Source organism: Marmota monax, unplaced genomic scaffold, assembly GCF_021218885.2.
Source record: "Marmota monax isolate L192 unplaced genomic scaffold, Marmota_monax_Labrador192_F-V1.1 WCK01_AAM20220418_F8-fsc00092, whole genome shotgun sequence".
In the NCBI taxonomy this organism is placed as follows: domain Eukaryota; kingdom Metazoa; phylum Chordata; class Mammalia; order Rodentia; family Sciuridae; genus Marmota; species Marmota monax.
In genome coordinates, this window is record NW_026692583.1 from 677,118 (window position 1) to 693,492 (window position 16,375).

Below are 16,375 nucleotides of genomic sequence, written 5' to 3' on the forward strand. Positions count from 1 at the left end.
CTCTGTCCCATTTCCCCAGGTCTGTCCTGGCACCTGCCTGGTTGGAGGCCTCTCCTGTCCCCTCTGTCCCTGCTGGCCCTGTCTCCTCTGGGCTTGGCCTCTCCGGCCCTCCCTTGCCCCACTCCTCTTGTCCCTCTCTGCATCGTCCGGGGGGAGACCTGCTTCCCTGTCTGCAGGGTGTGTGGCCTGCTGGCTAAGTCCCTTCCCATCCGCCCGCCCTGCTATGCCATGTTGTGCCCACTCTGGAGCACAGGACAAGAGTCCTGGGGCGCGGGCACCGGGGCTAAGCCTGGGACCTGCCTATGCAGGCAGGCCTCCCAGCCTCCGGGCCTCCCAGCCTCCGGGCCTCCCTGTCTCCGGGCCTCCTCCCTGCCTTGGCTCCTGGTCTGAGGCAGTGGGTGTCTCTCTGGCAGATTTTCTGTGGACAGGTTTGGTGACAGGCCACGGGGACCTATGTGTGTGTGTGTGGGGGTGACAGCAGCTCAGGAGGGGGAGGAGGTCACAGGCCCTTTTTCTGCTGACGGCGCTCAGCTTTATGGTGCAGGCACCCTGGTGGGGGGCAGGATGGGCTGAGTGTTGGGGGTGCGCTGGTCGGGGGGTCTTCCCCCTCACTGAGACGCAGCCTGGGGCCCACCTGGGCTGCTGCTCAGACCCAAGCTGGGCTGGGGTGGGACCTGGGCTGGCCCCGGTCGGCCCCCGTGCTCACTGTCCCTGCCGTCTCCCTGCAGAAACCAGGCGATGCGCAAGAAGCTGATCCTGTACTTCAAGCGGAGGAACCACGCTCGGAAGCAATGGGTGAGCGGGCGCCTCAGAGTGCAGGCCACGCGCCACACCTGCCGGCCCTTCTGGCCCTGCAGCCACCTCACGACCAGAATCTGGGCTGTGGAAGGACAGCCAAGGACAGCCAGGGCCACGGGGCAGCCCCCTGAGGGCAGTCCCTGGGGGCAGCAGGTGGCCTGCGCCTCCCTTCCATCCTGCCCCAGGCAGCGGGTGGCCAGGCCCCATCAGGAGACCCTGCTGGGTCTGGAGGCCAGGCTAAGTGACCCTGGATGGGGGAGAGGGGCCACCAGTGGGCAGAGCAGGGAAGGGACTGGTGTGCGCGGGATGTGAGGAAGGCCTGGCTTCAGCAGTGGCTTGCAGCCCATGGGTCAGGACACCCACAGGCTGGCCACCCCTCTCTCGGCCCACCTCACTCTCATAGGAGCTCGGACCAGGCCAGCTGAGGACCGGGTCCCCTGAGCTCCGGGTCCCCTGAGCACTGACCCATGCTGAGGAGCTGGGGTTACGAGGACTGGTATTGGTGGGGAGATGATGTTACCACCTCTACCCAAGCCACAAGCTGCCAGGAGGAGGAGGCTGGCAGGAGGATGCGCCTTAGGGTAGACCTGAGGACACCCACCCATGGGGACAGGCAGCCTGGCCTCCAGGTGGGGCAGGGGCACAGTCTGGGCTTGGTGGGTGGGGCTCCTTTCGCCTGCACCCCATTCCCCCTGGGCTCTCTTGGGTGCCTGTAGGACCCAGGCCCTCTGTCTACCTGCAGGGCTGATTGAGTCACTCCCAGTGTAAGTGGCATACAGCAGGTGACAACTGTGTGCTGTGTTAACTGAAATGGGGTGGAGAGGGGTAGGCAGTCAGGGGTGTGCTGGTCAGGTGCCTTTGGCTACCATCATTGAGCACCACTGTATGCAAGTCTTCCAGGATGTGGGGACTTGGTGACATGCACAGACAGCTCAGGACCCCATGGCACCGTCTCCTTGTTGCCACACTCCCGTGCCCCTGTGCGTACAGTGTTCCGTTCTGTGAGGTGAGCGCTGTCTCAGCCTGAGTTCCAGAGGGGAGACCGAGGCACAGCCAAGCCACCCTGAGCAGCTGGGGCCTGGACAGAGTCCAGCCTGCTCCCGCCTGGGGCTTGGGGTTTGGAGCTGGCGCCAGGCGAGGCGTCCAGGGCTTTGAGGGAGAGACACAGGCTGGTGGGCGCGGCCTAGTGGGAGGACACCCCAGGAGGGGTGTGTGGGGTGTGGTGAGGCCTGCCCCCAGGCCGAGGCGCTGACCTGGGGTCACAGCAGCGTGCAGAGGCGCCCTGCGTAGGGACCAGCCCGGTCAGTGCAGGGCAGAGTGCAGCCAGCCAGGGCTGTGCCTGGGGGGCAGCGGCCTGTGCGTCAGCTGAGGTCCCCGGGACGCTGGCCTGCAGAGGAGTACTAGGTTCACTCTGCACCACGGGCAGCCTCGTGCATTCTTAGGGGATTCAGTGCTCGCTGCAGGGCTTCCCGGTCATGCCAGACAGTTGGCACAAGAGTGCAGGGGCCCCACTTCTGGGGCGCGGCTGCAGGCCCCATGTGCCTAGTGTGTGCCGAGTGTGTGCTGGAGCAGGCGGGTCAGAGGGCCTCAGAGGCCAGGACCTGCCCCCCACCATGCTGAAGGTCACTTGTAGTCTGGACTGACTCTCTGTCTTGCCTCACCCCCATGTCCCCAGCGTCTCTGTTGGGTGGAGGTCTGCTGCTGCAGGGGTGTGGTGTGCCACCCAGAGAGTCTCTGTGGCCCTGTGCCTATGGGGCGGAGCCCAGGGAGGTGGCCTTAGTGGGTTTGGGTCCTCAGACACCCCCCCCCCCCCGTGGTGGCTCCTTGGGTGTTTACAGATGGAGAGAGGCTGGCGGGACTGGGCACCTGGCAAGGACGTGGGGTGCTTTGCAGCCAGGCCGAGTCCATCTTAACAGGAAGCCCTGAACCTTTAGAGGTGGCTCTCCTGTCACCATCTTCAGCCTGGTTGGCCCTCTGCGGGCACACCTGCCCACTCCCCCAGGGGAGAGCTCAGGCCCCAGGGGAGTGCACCCCACAGGCCTGGACCTTCCTTTCCCCAGGAGCAGGGGCGTTTCTTTCAGGGACATAGGTGCCCTCAGCTCTCCACGCTTTCAGGAGACCCTGGCCTGGCCCAGCCCTATGCACGTTTGTGTGTGTGGGTGGCATGTGCGTGTGTGAGAGCATGCGTGTGAGTGTGGGCGTGAACACGTGTGAACGTGTGTGTGAGCGTGCATGCATGACCATGCGTGAGCGTGCCTTTATGAACGTGTGTGTGAATGCGTGGGTGTGAGCATGTGTGCACACGCATGTGATCACGTGCGTGTGTGAGCTTATGTATGTGCGTGTGTGAGTGTATGTGCGAGCTCTGCCTCCTGCCCTGGCTGGCAACCCCGCCCCGGTGCCCCCGAGCCGCCTCCTCAGGCCTGAGCACACCCGTGGCGTGTAAGCTCCGACGGGCAACTCTGTGGTTAGATGTAGAGGGGCACTTCCCTGTCCTGGGCAGGCGGTGGAGCTTCCTCCTTGCGAGTGGCTTTGGCCTTGGTGCTGGTGCCTGGGGTTGTGGAGTGTGGCTGGTATCTCCTCAGGGACATTCCTGTGGTGTCCACTGAGGTCCACAGTGCCAGAGGTCCTGTTGGAACCCTGTCTGTCCTGGCAGCGGGCCTGGGGGTGGAGGCCCAGGCCCTGGCTGCTGCCTGTGGCCCTGCTGTCCCCTGCCGCCCCCCCCCCCCCCCCCCCCCGTCCTCCTGTCCTGGTTTTCTGGTGAGTTCTGCTCGCCTCCTCCCTCTCTGGCATGCTGCTGCCTTTGGCAGGGGTTGAGGTGGCCTGGGCTGGTCCCCGTCCCTAGTGGGGAGCTGGGAGGCACTGCCACTACCATTGTGGCCCTGGTGTCCCTGAGCCAACGTGGTTTCTGGGGGTTCTCGGAGTGGGTACACACTTGTGGGGCCCAGCTCTGCACCGGATGCCACCTACCACCCTTGGGTCCACTGCTGTTGGGCTGGTCAGGGCTGGGTGTGGCCACAAGCTGCCCTTGGTCAGAAGCTGCAGGGACAGGCAGAGCAACTAGGCGTGAGGATGGGCATCAGGTCCGGCCCTGTGGGTAAGAGGTGGTGGCCGGGGTCTGCCCTGTGGCTGGCTGCTGTCCACCCTCACCTTGGAGGGGAAGAGGCCAGGCAGCTGTGAGTCAGGCTGATGGAGAGAAAGACTTCCCCGCTGGAGGGCGGAGCCTCTTCCTCAGGAGCTCTTGACACTGGGGAGCTGGGCTGGGCCTGGGGCCTGGGGACAGGGTCCTGCCCAGGTGTGGCCCACTGGCCACACAGACACCCCTGAGCCACGCCGTCCCACAGAGCTTGGAGCAGGTGCTGTCGAGTGGCCCCAGCCCTGTGTCCGCTGAGCCCTGGAGCCGTGGCCCGGACGAGGGTCAGAACTTGGAATCTGATTGGTTTGGTGACTTGGCGCAGCAGTGGCTCCGGGCTGGTGGCTTCGGGCGGGGTGAGGCCTCCCCAGGAGGCTGAGCTGGGTGGCTGTTGCTGGGGGAGGGGCGGTGGTCTCTATCTGGCAGGCACCTGGAGGGCTCCATGGGGGAGGCCGAGGCCAGTTGCCCCTCAGCGCCCACCTTCTGCCCCAGGAGCAGAAGTTCTGCCAGCGCTATGACCAGCTCATGGAGGCCTGGGAGAAGAAGGTGGAACGCATCGAGAGCAACCCCCGGCGGCGGGCCAAGGAGAGCAAGGTGCGCGAGTACTACGAGAAGCAGTTCCCTGAGATCCGCAAGCAGCGTGAGCTGCAGGAGCGCATGCAGAGGTGAGCCCCGGCGCCCCGTCCCTGCCACCCCGGGCCACCCTGGGCTTCCCCCAGGCCTCCCCTGCCACCCCGGGTCTCCCCCCTGCCACCCCGGGTCTCCCGCGGGCCACCCCGGGCCACCCTGCCACCACGCCACCCTGGGCCTTCCCCAGGCCACCCCTGGACCAGCTGTGCAGCTGGAGGTCTGTCCCTCTGCTGCCTCCTCCCCACGTGACCTCACCCTGTGGGGATGTGGTGGGCTCAGGCCTGCCCCTGGGATGCAGCCTGGTGTCCCGGCTGGCAAGGGGGTGGTCCTGACTTTGTCCCTCTGGCCCCCAGCAGGGTGGGCCAGCGGGGCGGCGGGCTCTCCATGTCGGCGGCCCGCAGTGAGCACGAGGTGTCTGAGATCATCGATGGCCTCTCAGAGCAGGAGGTGAGTCCCAGACCTGGCTCGGCCTCAGCGTCCCTTCCCCTGGGTCCCCTGCTGCAGGGGAGGGTCCCCGTCAGAAGCGGGCTCACCCTGGACGGTTAGGGGCAGAATGATGTGGGGCCTGGAGGCCCTGGACTAGCAGTGCTGGGCAGCCGGGACCTGCTCCAGGCCTGTGGGGTGGGAGGGAGGCTGGGGCTGGGCACTGACCAAATTCCCTGATGCCCAGAGGCAGGCAGCTGGGGTGGGGCCTGCCCCTGGCTCTGCCCCTCTGGCCCTTCGAGGCACCCCCTGGGCTGAGCCCCAACAGCCAGTGGGTGGAAGCCCCTGAGCAGTAGGCCCTGATCCTGACGGACTGGAGGGGACAGGACAGTCGGAGAGTGCAGCCGGGCCCCTCCCAGCCCCAGCCTCCGGCTCCAGGTTTCTCCTCAGACTGGACGCCTGGAGGCCAGCCACGGTGGCCCTGACCATAGTCACTGGGCCCGGGGATGGCCAGCCAGGAGGTGGGGGTGTGTGTCCTATAGTTCCTGCTGTCCCCTCCCAGGTCTGGGGCTCTGGGGTCTAGCCCAGCACTCGGGTCCCTGTGCCCACACTGTGGTGGGATGAGGCCATGCGCAGAGGGGCCCTGGCCCCTGCTGTGGTCTTTTCAGGAGGGCGGTCCTCGGTGTTCCTGTTTGGCCACCGTGGCTCTTTAAGTGAAATACAGTTGAAGACTCGGTTTCCCAGCGGGGTGGCCTGCAGCCCTGGAGGGTGGTGGCCGGGTGGTGGGCAGTGCCGAGACCACACCTCTTCCTGCAGGACATCCTGGGCAGTGCCGCGCCCTGGTGCCCGTCTCAGGCCCATGGGACCCAGGTGGCCCGGGAGCGGGCCCTGGCTAGGCAGTGGTCCTGGGCCTGGCCCCAGTGCGGATTCGGGGAGTCGGGCAGAGCCCTGGACTTGCCCCCGCACCAAGCTGCCCTGTGCCTGATGAGGTGGCACGAGGTGGCAGGGCCGCCTGGCCGATCAGCTCCAGGCACACGCGGCCTGCAGAAAGCAGAACAGAAAGCCACTGCCTGCGGCCCGAGGCCTTGCCCTGGCCTGCTGGGGGCCACGGCTGGCTCCTTCCTTCCTGCGCGCTGTCCTGCCGACCCCACGCCCAGCCCAGAGCCCCGGGTCCCACCGCATGAGGCTGCGGCTGCTGTGCCTGCACCAGGCAGGGACGTGGGAAGGGGAAGTCGGGACAGGCTGTCCCCAGGACCATGTGAGGGAGGGTCTGTGAGAGGCTGGACCCTGACCGTCCCCCTCAGCTCTAGGCGGCCAGAGCACAGTCCCTGCTAGGAACACTCGGGAAGGTAGCCCAGGAGCAGGAGGGTCCCTTTGGGGAGGGTCCCCCGTCCACTCCGGTGCTGCCCTCGTCTCGGGCAGTGAGGCTGGTTGCAGGCCATGTGCTGACCGCTGGGCCTCTGTGGGCTCTTCTCCTGGCCAGATGGGAGCTGCGTCCCCTCCTTTGCTTCTTGGCCAAAAGCCTTGAGCTTCGAGGGGGAGGTCGGATGTGGGAGGTGGGGCCCTCTGGGCAGCTCATGTCCAGGGCAGGCTGGCCATGGGGCTGCGGGGAAGTGAGGTCCCGTGTGCGGCTCAGAGCCCCTTGCTCATCCCCATCCCTTCTGTGTCAGTGTCCACGTGCCCTGGGCAGCTGGACCCCAGGCCCACCGCCTGGCTGCCTGCCTAGCCCCACGGAAGGTTCCCCTTTCCCCACAGATGGCCCCGAGGGCAGAACTCTCCTGCGGTGTCGGGGTGCCCGCCTCCCTGGGGCTGGCCACTGCCGCCTGCTGCTCACCTCTCCCTTGCTCTCCGGGATCTCGCCGTCCCCCACCCTGCCCTCCATGCCCTCCGACCCGACCCTCTGTCCTGTTGCCCCAGAACCTGGAGAAGCAGATGCGGCAGCTGGCTGTGATCCCGCCCATGCTGTACGACGCTGACCAGCAGCGTATCCGGTTCATCAACATGAATGGGCTCATGGACGACCCCATGAAGGTGTACCGGGACCGCCAGGTCATGAACATGTGGAGCGAGCAGGAGAAGGACACCTTCCGGGAGAAGTGAGTCCACCTACGGGCCAGCCTGGGCTGTGGCATGCCGGAGACGGGTCAGCTGGTGCAGACGCCAGGATGCAGAAACAGCATAGTGCGGTCCGGAGGGTCTTAGGTGGAGAGCCTCGTTTAGAAATGTACCCAGTTGCCAGGCGCGGTGGCTCAGCGCAGTGTGGGAGGCTGAGACAGAAGGGTTGCAAACTGGAGGCCGGCCTCAGCAACTTAGCAAGACCCTGTCTCCACCGTGTAAAGGGCCGGAACGGGGCTCAGTAGTGGAGCACTCAGGGTTCAGTCCCTGGCACCAAAAAGAGAACGGCCTTTGTTTGTGAAGCTTCTGAAACCCACCTAGGTAGAGGGCAGGGTAGCAGTGTGCAGGGGTCTCACTCAGGGTCCACTCCAGGTCTCAGGTGGCTGGAGCGTCCTCCTATCAGGTTAGACCCCATGTTGAACGTCCCTTGGTACCTTAGACGGGGAGGTGGCCGGGCATAGCCAGAGGCTGGGTGTCCCTGGCGCTGGTTGTGGGTTCTCGCGGTGGCTTTACTCTCCTTGAGACATCGCCCACCTGTTAGTTCAGAAGCTGGCCGCGTGGGGCCGGGGTCTGCAGCCTGGCTCCTGCGTCAGGAGCAGCTGCCACGGGGTCCTCCGCAGAGTGCGGGTCACTCGGAGGCCTCACTTGCAGAGCTCGTAGCAGTGCTCGGGGCCTCTGAGGATCTGGAAGAGGGCACAGGGTCTGCTGTCCCCGCTGTGTGGCCCGGAGCAGGCTGCCCCCCGCAGAGCCCCCGCTTCCATATGGGGTGGCAACGTGGTCGCCCTGGCACCCTGGGATGGGTTCCACCACCCCTCAGGTACCAGCTCTGCGGCTCCAGCCCCCTGGGCCCATAAGGAGGGGGTGTGAGGGGACCTGTGCATCTCCCCACCCGTCGCAGTGACTGAGTGCGTCTTCCTGGGTGCCTGTTGCTCAGAGAGTGAGGGTGTGAGGATGAGCATGGTCCAGGGCAGATGTGGGGATTCGGGGACCCTCTGGCCCTGTGTCGGTTGTCTGCAGACAGCAGCACCTGTGGGCTCAGGCCCAGCTGCCCCTGGGGTCTCTTCAGCAAGCTCGGGGGCCGGGGGCCGGGGGCGGGGACAGGCAGCCTAGGAAGTTTTCCCATGATTGATTCCTGGAAGGGAGTCGGGCAGGACGGTCCCCACACGGGGTGGGCTACAAAGGACTCCATACCCGGAAGAGACGGCTCTGAGACAGCCCCAGCTCTGCCAGCAGCCCGAGGCGGCCAGAGCCCAGGCCAGGGAGGCCCGCCACTTGCCACTTCCTCTAGGAGGACAAGAGGCGCTTCCAGAGTCTCTAGTGTCTGGCTGGGATCGGGGGAGGCCCGCTGGCTTCCTGCCCAGCCACCTGGTGGCCAGGCACGACGAGTGCCTGCACTTGCCTGGCCTGCCTTGCTGACCGCCATGTCCCCCCTGGAAGGCTGTGGGGTGATGGCAGGTCGTGGGATGCTGGCACTGGGGCTGGTGTCTCCACCCAGCGTCCCTGGGGCCCAGCAGGCCGTGACCCATGTCCCCACCCCTGCCGTCCCTGTTCCCTGCTGTCCCTGTTCCCTGCTCAGCCGCTTCCCAGTAATTCCCGGCTTCACAGGAAGCCGGGGCCCAGAGCCAGCTCCCGGGCTGCCTTCAGTGCATTGTGGCCGCCTCCTTGGCCGCCAGCCCCGTCCCGCCTCCCGCAGGCTCGGGGCCTCCACTGCGCCTCCCTCGGGAGCCCGCTGCCTGGCGGCCGTGACCTCTTCCCAAGCAACCGGCTTCCCAGGCCCAGCTGGGGGGGCCCAGGGCAGGTTTTTAAGGGGACCTGGCAGAGCCGGTGGACGTCCCGTGTTTCCTGGAAGCCATCTTCCCAGGACAGACACACATCTCAAAGGCACTGCAGCTGTGACTCACTCCGGGTCCCACCCCACCGCCAGCCCTTCCCACACCCCCGACTTAATTGCTCTGAGTGGGGCGGTGCCCACCGCGCCAGCCGTGGAGATGGCTGGCGCCTGGGTGCTTACAGGCCGCCCCGCGGGGACGTGCCCCTCGGCCTAGCCTCACGCCCGTTCCCCTCTCCCCACAGGTTCATGCAGCATCCCAAGAATTTTGGCCTGATCGCCTCTTTCCTGGAGAGGAAGGTGAGTTGGCTCCCTCCACACTGCCAGCAGCCACTACAGGCCCAAGGCAGAGGACCCTCCCTGCCCAGAGGCCGCCACCCCCCCCTCTCAGGGAGCAGCACTGCAGGCCCCGCCCTGGCCTGGGATGGGGAGGAGCATCCGGCTGCCGCACAAGTGGGAATGCAGGAGAGCCCTGTAGGGGTGTCCCCTCAGCCCTGCGTGCCCGCCTCCCCACCCGCTCCTCAAGAGTGCTGTCAAGTGTCCTTGCAAATTGGGGATGTGACTTGGAAGCCTTGCTTTGCCTGGCGCCCCCTGTGGATGGGGCCGTGTGCCTCCCAGAGCCCTGGTGGAGTGGCTCTCTAGGTCCCTGTCGTGGTCACTGTGAGCTCTCTGATGCCCAGACGCCAGGCCAGGTGTGTGGCTGACATGTCCCAGTCCACATGGACAAGCCTGCTGGAGCCCCATTTTGTCCCCTAGTCTGAGCCTGGAGTGCCCTGAATCCTGTTCCTTGGGGGTGGGCACCCGGCGCCCCCAGCTCCGCACCATGCTGCTCCCAGGCCCCGGGCTCGTGGGTGGTGGCCGGAGCCCGGCCCTGGGTGTGGGATCCAGGCAGTTATTTTGGAGGACAACAGTTGTTCCCAGTGTCGGCCCCGATGGCGCACGACCATACAAGGAGGAGATGGGCGCTGGGAGGCAGCTCTGCCTGCCGGAAAAACCAGTGTGCAGAGAGCGCCCTATAAATAGCCGCCCTCCCAGGGAGCGCCCGTCCGGGTGCAGAGGCGGGGCAGGGTGTCCAGAGCCGCCACAGCAGTCCCTCCTGGGAGGGAGGGCTCTGGGGGAAGAGTTGGCCTCATGGCGGCCCCCCATGACAATGACAGCTTCCAGAGAGGTCAGGACAGGAGGTGCCCACTGGGAGGCGGGTGGACAGCCTGGCCTGACACGGGGCAGGCCACGGGACCACCAGCCGTGCGGAGCTGCTTGTGAGACACTCCTGCCTACTGGTCACGTTGGTGGGCAGCGTGGGCAGGGGCTGCGGGGGCTAGCCTCTATGTGGCACATCTGGCCTATGGGGGGCTCTTGTTTAGGGTGGCTGGGGTCTAGCCTGCTTCACCCTGACAGGCCTATGGACTGGCTTTCCCGGTGACCCTCGCCTGGCGCTGGCCTGAACCTCCGGGAACTTCTGCACTGCCTCAGGAAGGACTTCTGGCCTGGGGGGCTTGGCCATGCCCTCTGAGGGTGTCCGTTGCTCCTGTTGGGGTTCAGAAGCAGGCTCACGTGGGTCGGAAGCAGACAGGGTGACATGACCCCATGTGCGTGGCTTGGTGCTCCAGGAAGGGGCAGCTGCGGTGAGAGAAAGGAGCCCTGGCTTCATCTGGGCAGGTGCTGGAGGCTGTTCTGCACCAGCGGAGGGGGGGCCTCTAATAGCTGTATGGTCAGCACAAGGCACCTGCAGCCCGCTGGCCCCTGTTCCTGGCCAGGCGCGGCCCTGCGCACTGCTTCTGCGAGCAGCTTGGCTGGTCTTCCTGATGGCCCCTTGAAGTGTGTAGACCCCAAGGGGCCAGGAAACCTGCCTGCGGCCACCCACCAGTCTGTGCAAGAGCCATGCTCTGACCTGGCGCCTGGCTCTGGCCTCTGCTGAGTTCCCACCTGTGCCCTCGGTCTTGCAGACAGTGGCCGAGTGTGTCCTCTACTACTACCTGACCAAGAAGAACGAGAACTACAAGAGTCTGGTGCGGCGGAGCTACCGGCGCCGAGGCAAGAGCCAGGTGAGAGGAGGTGTGGGCGGCGTCCCTGGGGACCTGGCCACCTGCTGGGCAGCCACCCCTGCCCGAGCTTGTGCCCAGCAGCCTTGCAGCCCGGCTTCCCTCGGTGACGGTGGGTCTGGGGAGAATCCCTCCAGGACGCCTGCCCCGCTGGGAGTGTCCCCAGCAGGGATGAGTGCCCAAGAGAAATGGCCACTTATATTCTCAGCCTTGCCAGTTCCCCGGCTCCTGGCTGGAGAGGTCCCTGAGGTGAAAGGCCCCATTCCCAAGTGAGCATCCCTGGACATCTAGGGGTGACCAACAGGCGCTCTAGATGTGAACAGCTTGCTGTGCTTGTTTTAGTGTGTATTTGAAAGAAAAAACAGCCGGTCTTGGGCTGCTGTTCCCCAGGGTCCCTGCCTAGGAGGAGCTGGAGGGTTACTCTGGGACAGGGCTGGCCAGAGGCTGGGCCCGGGCCACCCGTTACCCATTTGTGCGAATAAAGTTTTGTTGGAACGTGGCTGAGGCCATTGGCGCCATGGCAGCTGTGCAGCAGGAGCCCAGTGGCCTGGGTGCCTGTGGTGGGGCAGCCCTGGGTGGAAGACAAGAGCACTGGTTTGGAAAACATTCAGTGAACACGGTCAAGGTTTCGGGGTCCGCGACACATTTGGAGGGGATTCTGGTTGGTTGGTGTTTGGATGGAGGCAGGGGCGGGCGTCTCTTACCAACCTCCCTTCCCAGGACCGTGTGGGCATCGAGCTGGCCTTCACAAGCGGGAATCTCTGTCCATGTGAAGTAGGCACTCGCTCTCGTTCTGAGCAGAGCGTCGGGCAGGAAGTGAGTCTTGAGGGAGTTAGCCACCCTGGCTGCATTCTGAATGTCCCACCGAAATGCTCAGGACTGAGCCCTTATCCTTGTCCTCGGGGTCCTTAAAGGAAGGCAGCATGTGGTCTGTGGCTGGGGTTTCCTGGGCTGGTTTTGCAGTGCCGTGCTGGCCAGCCTGCTTGCCCTGCCCAGCAGGGGAAAACCATGACGTGGTGGCCCCAGTAGTGTGGTGGCTCCCATGCTGGATGCCCCTCCTCTGTGGAAACGTCCTTCACATTGACTACCCACGCTGTGGACTTGGCCGTGTGCTGGGCCCAGGGGCCTCTGAGCTGGCTGTGCAGAGCAGACATGATGGGGGACCCCAGGGTGCTGGGACCCCAGGAGGACCAGATGAGCTTGATGAGCAGCCCCCACCCGGCCAGAAGGAGCAGAGGGTGGCCCAGATGGCACGGGGACATGAGGGAGAGCAGAGGGCTGCAGAAGAGGGCCAGGTCCTCTTGGGGTTCAGGTGAATGAGGAGACACAGGACCACCTTTGCCCCGTTGGCATCAGCTGGTGTCCACAGGACGCAGACCAGGAGCACTCCTGCTCGCCGTGTGTCGGGGAGGTAGCAGGGCTTGGCGAGGTAGGGGCTCCCCAGAGACCTGCACCCTGAGCCAGCTCGCGCCCATTCTGGGCCCTCTGAGCTGCCGTCTCTGAGTCTTTGATGGTGGGCTAGAAATCTGGGTTTAGGTGAAGCTGGTTTTAAATCTTAGGTCACAGGAAGCCCCGAGACTGCGCGCCAGCCCCCAGGACAGGCCCAAGGATCATGTGACCTGAGACAGAGGCCAGGCTGGCCTCTCACACAGGGCAGCGCCCCCGCCTGTGTCCCTGTATGTGGGAGGGTCTCGGGGGTGTCCCCTTTTGATCAGCCTGGCTGTGGTAGAGATGCTGGCCCCACCTGGGTCCTGCCAGGGGCAGAGGTCTATACCTGAACCCCAGGACCGCTCTTGTGCTAGGCAGATCCGCTGACCTGGCTGTTGCCCCGTGCTGGGTCATCCTCCTGGGCACCCGAAGGACAAACGCGGCCTGGCATAGTGGCTGTGAGGGCACAGATGAGGAGGAGGTGCAGGAAGTGGTGGTTTCCAGGTGGCTGATGCTGTGAGTGACAGCACCTGCGGCTTCTTAATGTGAGGTGAGGCTGTCCGTCCCTGGTGGCAAGGCCTATGAGTGGGCACGGACATCCCAGGCAAGCTGCGCTGCGACCCATCTTTCTGACCGACTCTTGGCCATCCTGGCGGCCTGAGCACTGGTTGGTGGGGCACAGGCTGCCTGCCCGCCTCCTGCTGCCCAGTGGTCTCCTCCCTTTGTGGGCTTCTGGGCCAGCGGCGTGTCTGGCACCCTCCAGCCTGGATACAGCCCCCTCCCCTGACCGCAGGTGAGCCGTGGAGGCCTCGGGCCAGGGCGCGGCCAGGGCGCCCCCTCTCCCTCTCCCTCTCCCTGGGGGCCCCTCTCCCCTCTCCCTGGGGGCCCTCCTCCCTGGCACGTAGCTTGGCAGGTGGGTGGATGCGCCACAGGTCAGCTTCCCTCTGTCCATGTCCTCTCCCCGTGCAGGAGGCCCCGGTGGTTTTGGCCAGGACTGTGGGCACCCCCATGGGCGCTGGGGTCCAGGGAGACCTGGCAGCTTCAGGTGGGTCCCAGAGGCTGGCCTGCAGCGGGAGTGTAAGGGGCGCTGTTGGCTGCAGTGGTGACATGGGGACCGGGGCAGCAGAAGTCATGGTGGTCCTGGTCACGTGGTCCTGCCTGGGTGTGCGGGGGAGGTGCTGCAAGGACCCTGTCACACACAAGTGGGGCCGGGCGTGGAGGGGCTCCCGGGGGCCTCTGTCCCTGGGTCAGACCCCAGCCTTCGCCCTGCGCCCTGGGAGGTGGCATTCAGCACAGCTGAGGCTGGTGGCTGGTGCCACTGGAGGGGCGGGGCCGGGCTGTGTCCTGTGGCAAGACAGAGGTAGAGCGGGCCGGTGGCAGGGCCACAGCCCACACCTGCGTCTTCGTGCTTGAGGACAAGCTCGGGCCCTGTGACTGGCAGCGTCTGCCTGCCCGTCTCCTTCCCTTCCGCTCCCAGGTGCCTCTGTGACCGCTGTGGCTGCCCTTCTGTCTCTCCTTGTGTCTCCTTTTCAGACTCCAGAGCCCTGTCCCTGTGCCTGTCCCCTCTCCTGAGTGGCTACATAGGGGTCATGGCCCAGGCCACACCAGTGCTAAGCTGCTCACCAGTGTTCAGTTTGCTCATCAGCACGTCAGGTGTCACTGGATGGGCCTCTGCTTTACCTCCCCGGGGACCCGCCTACCCCGAGAGACGTCTGTCCCATGCACAGGCTGTGCGTAGTCACCCGGGGCACCCTGCAAGCCAGGGCTGCTAGACGCCCCCTTTAGAGGAGAAGCAGCGTGGTGTTTTAGGACGGCCACCGCAGGTTGGCCCAGCCGTGCTCACACACCAGACTGTGCGGACAGGAGCTGAGGAGGCGGATACCAGGTGGGACTTCCCAGGTGCTGACAGTAGGCGTGATGTCCTTCCCAGGCTGTGGTCCCTGAATCATATGGTGGAAGACACATGTCCCTAGTTGGCTGGCTCATCACCCAGGCCCAGAGGCTGAGGTCCCTGTCTTGGCCACTCCTGGCTCCGTGGTTGAAGTGGGAGGCTGTGGTTGGCTCTGAGGGGCAGGAGTGACCCCGGGGGCCGCCGGGGCTGTGCCCTTTCCTGGCCTGCGGACCTTATCTGTCCTTTGAGTCATCTGCGGGGTTGGGGCGATGCGGAATGCCAGCTGCCCTCGACCCTGCAGGCCAGGCCTGAGAGCTGCCCTGTGGAGAGCCCTGGCTGCCTCACCCAGCCTGGCCACCAAGGGGCTCTGAAGCAGCCTTCCTGGATGTCCCCTGGGGCACTGACGGGCAGTGGCCAGCCAGGGAGGCAGCCCCGGGCAGAAGGGACGTTCGTGGGGCCCAAGGCTGCCGATGGGCAGCCCACCCTCCTCCGGGGGCCTGGCCAGTCTGTCCCTCACGGCGCCTGTGTGTCAAGCACAGTCAGGGCCTGCTCTCGGCCACGCCCGGGCGGCAGGACGCCACCACGTCACACAGGCTTCTGTCCTGGGCGTCCCCACCAGGCCAGAGCTCGACAGCCAGCCCACCACCGGCCCCCGCGTGCCCCGCCCCAGAGTTTCTTGGTCGTCACTCCAGGGCCACTTTGCACACCACAAGTGGGGACCGGGTTGCGGGGCCCTGAGGCGTGAGCAGTGGTCTGAGCTCAGCCTTCTGACACTGGCCGCCCGTGGCCACCTGCACTCTGGCCCATGGAGCAGGCCCGCCATGGTGTCCACTGCCCTGTAGGCGAGGGTTACGGCTGGTCGTGGGCAGTGGCGAGTGTACTATGCAGAAGCCTCTGTCCAGCCCAGGGAGCTGCATGCCCAGGTAGCCCCTCCTGCCAGCCCCAGGAGATCCCCAGCCCACCCCCGGAGCCTGGCCCCTGACAGTGGCCAGTGAACTCACAGGCTGGACCGGGGCCAGCAGCCACCCCTAGGCTCGAGGGCCCAGCTGTCTGTGGTGAGTCACAGGCCATGTGGGCCAGCTCTCATTCTGGCGATGGCGGAGGTTTATAGCTGGTGATTCACAGGCCAGGCCTGGCCACTCCACCTACTGCAAAGCCAGAGCTGCCCAGTGAGCCCGTGGTCAGGGAGCCAAGCAGGCCTGGCGGCTGCTCACAACAAGAAGGCCCGGACAGTCACCGAGGCCTTCCCACGGCCATGGGGCCACGTGGTCAGGGTGGCATGTCCCTGAGGGTGAGTGTTCCCGTCCCTCTCTTGTGGCCCAGGAGGAGGGGCCAGCTGGGAGGCCAGGGGGTGGCAGAGCTCCCGGTGACCTTCTCTCCCACAGAGACGGGACACAGGGACAGGAAAGGTCTGTCCTGGCTCCTGCGTCCTGGCCTGCCCTTCCGGGCTGCTGGCCGAGGGAGGAAGCTGGGGCGGAGGCCCACTGCCCAGCTGCCGTCTGGCCGCACACCCTGATCTCCAGCGCCCTGTTCGTGTCTGTCTCCTGTCCACTCCCCACTGCTGACCGCGGAGCAGGGCTGCACTGACCAGCCCGACCCTCAGCCCCAGCCTCTGTTCCTTGTCTCTGTGGTCCTGGTCCTGTGGTGTCACTCTGCAGGAGCCCCGCCCCACGGTTCCCCCACCCAGCCTCCACCTCTCCACGTTCCCTGCCCAGGGACAGGTGACCCTATTCCCGAGGCTGTGGCACTCGCGTAGCCCTGGGCAGCACACAGGGACAGTGTGACCTGGCAGGCTGTTCTGGGGCAGGCGGCCACTGTGGTGATGTTGGTTTCCAGAGCCTGGCCACCTCAGTGCCCTGTATCCCTGGAAGGCTGGTGGCGGGGACCCGTGTGGCGGGCCAGGCCTCAGCTCCCAGGCCGGGGCCAGTGTGCCTGCCACTGTGGACAGCTCCAGGGGCCAGGGAGGGGCCAGGGTGGGCCTCCAACCTGCAGGCTGGGGCCCACAGGCTGACTGGACCGACCCTGCAGCCTTAGGGCTGAGGGGGGCAGATGACACTGGTTCTCGGCTGGGCTGAGGGAGGCTTTCT

General features: G+C 65.8%; 1 protein-coding gene across 20 annotated transcripts in view; it reads left to right on the forward strand.

The window, feature by feature from the left end:
• Nucleotides 1-16,375, forward strand: part of Ncor2 (nuclear receptor corepressor 2) — a 142,856-nt gene that overhangs the window by 69,195 nt on the left and 57,286 nt on the right. For 17 of the 20 annotated variants that reach the window (XM_058579774.1, XM_058579775.1, XM_058579773.1 and 14 more), the window contains 6 exons: nucleotides 729-795; nucleotides 4,424-4,596; nucleotides 4,915-5,008; nucleotides 6,902-7,080; nucleotides 9,173-9,227; nucleotides 10,874-10,972. In XM_058579774.1, the coding sequence (XP_058435757.1) occupies nucleotides 729-795; nucleotides 4,424-4,596; nucleotides 4,915-5,008; nucleotides 6,902-7,080; nucleotides 9,173-9,227; nucleotides 10,874-10,972 (667 nt within the window). The remainder of the gene's footprint in view (nucleotides 1-728; nucleotides 796-4,423; nucleotides 4,597-4,914; nucleotides 5,009-6,901; nucleotides 7,081-9,172; nucleotides 9,228-10,873; nucleotides 10,973-16,375) is intronic. The other 3 variants (XM_058579779.1, XM_046446013.2, XM_046446015.2) reach the window with 1 other exon arrangement.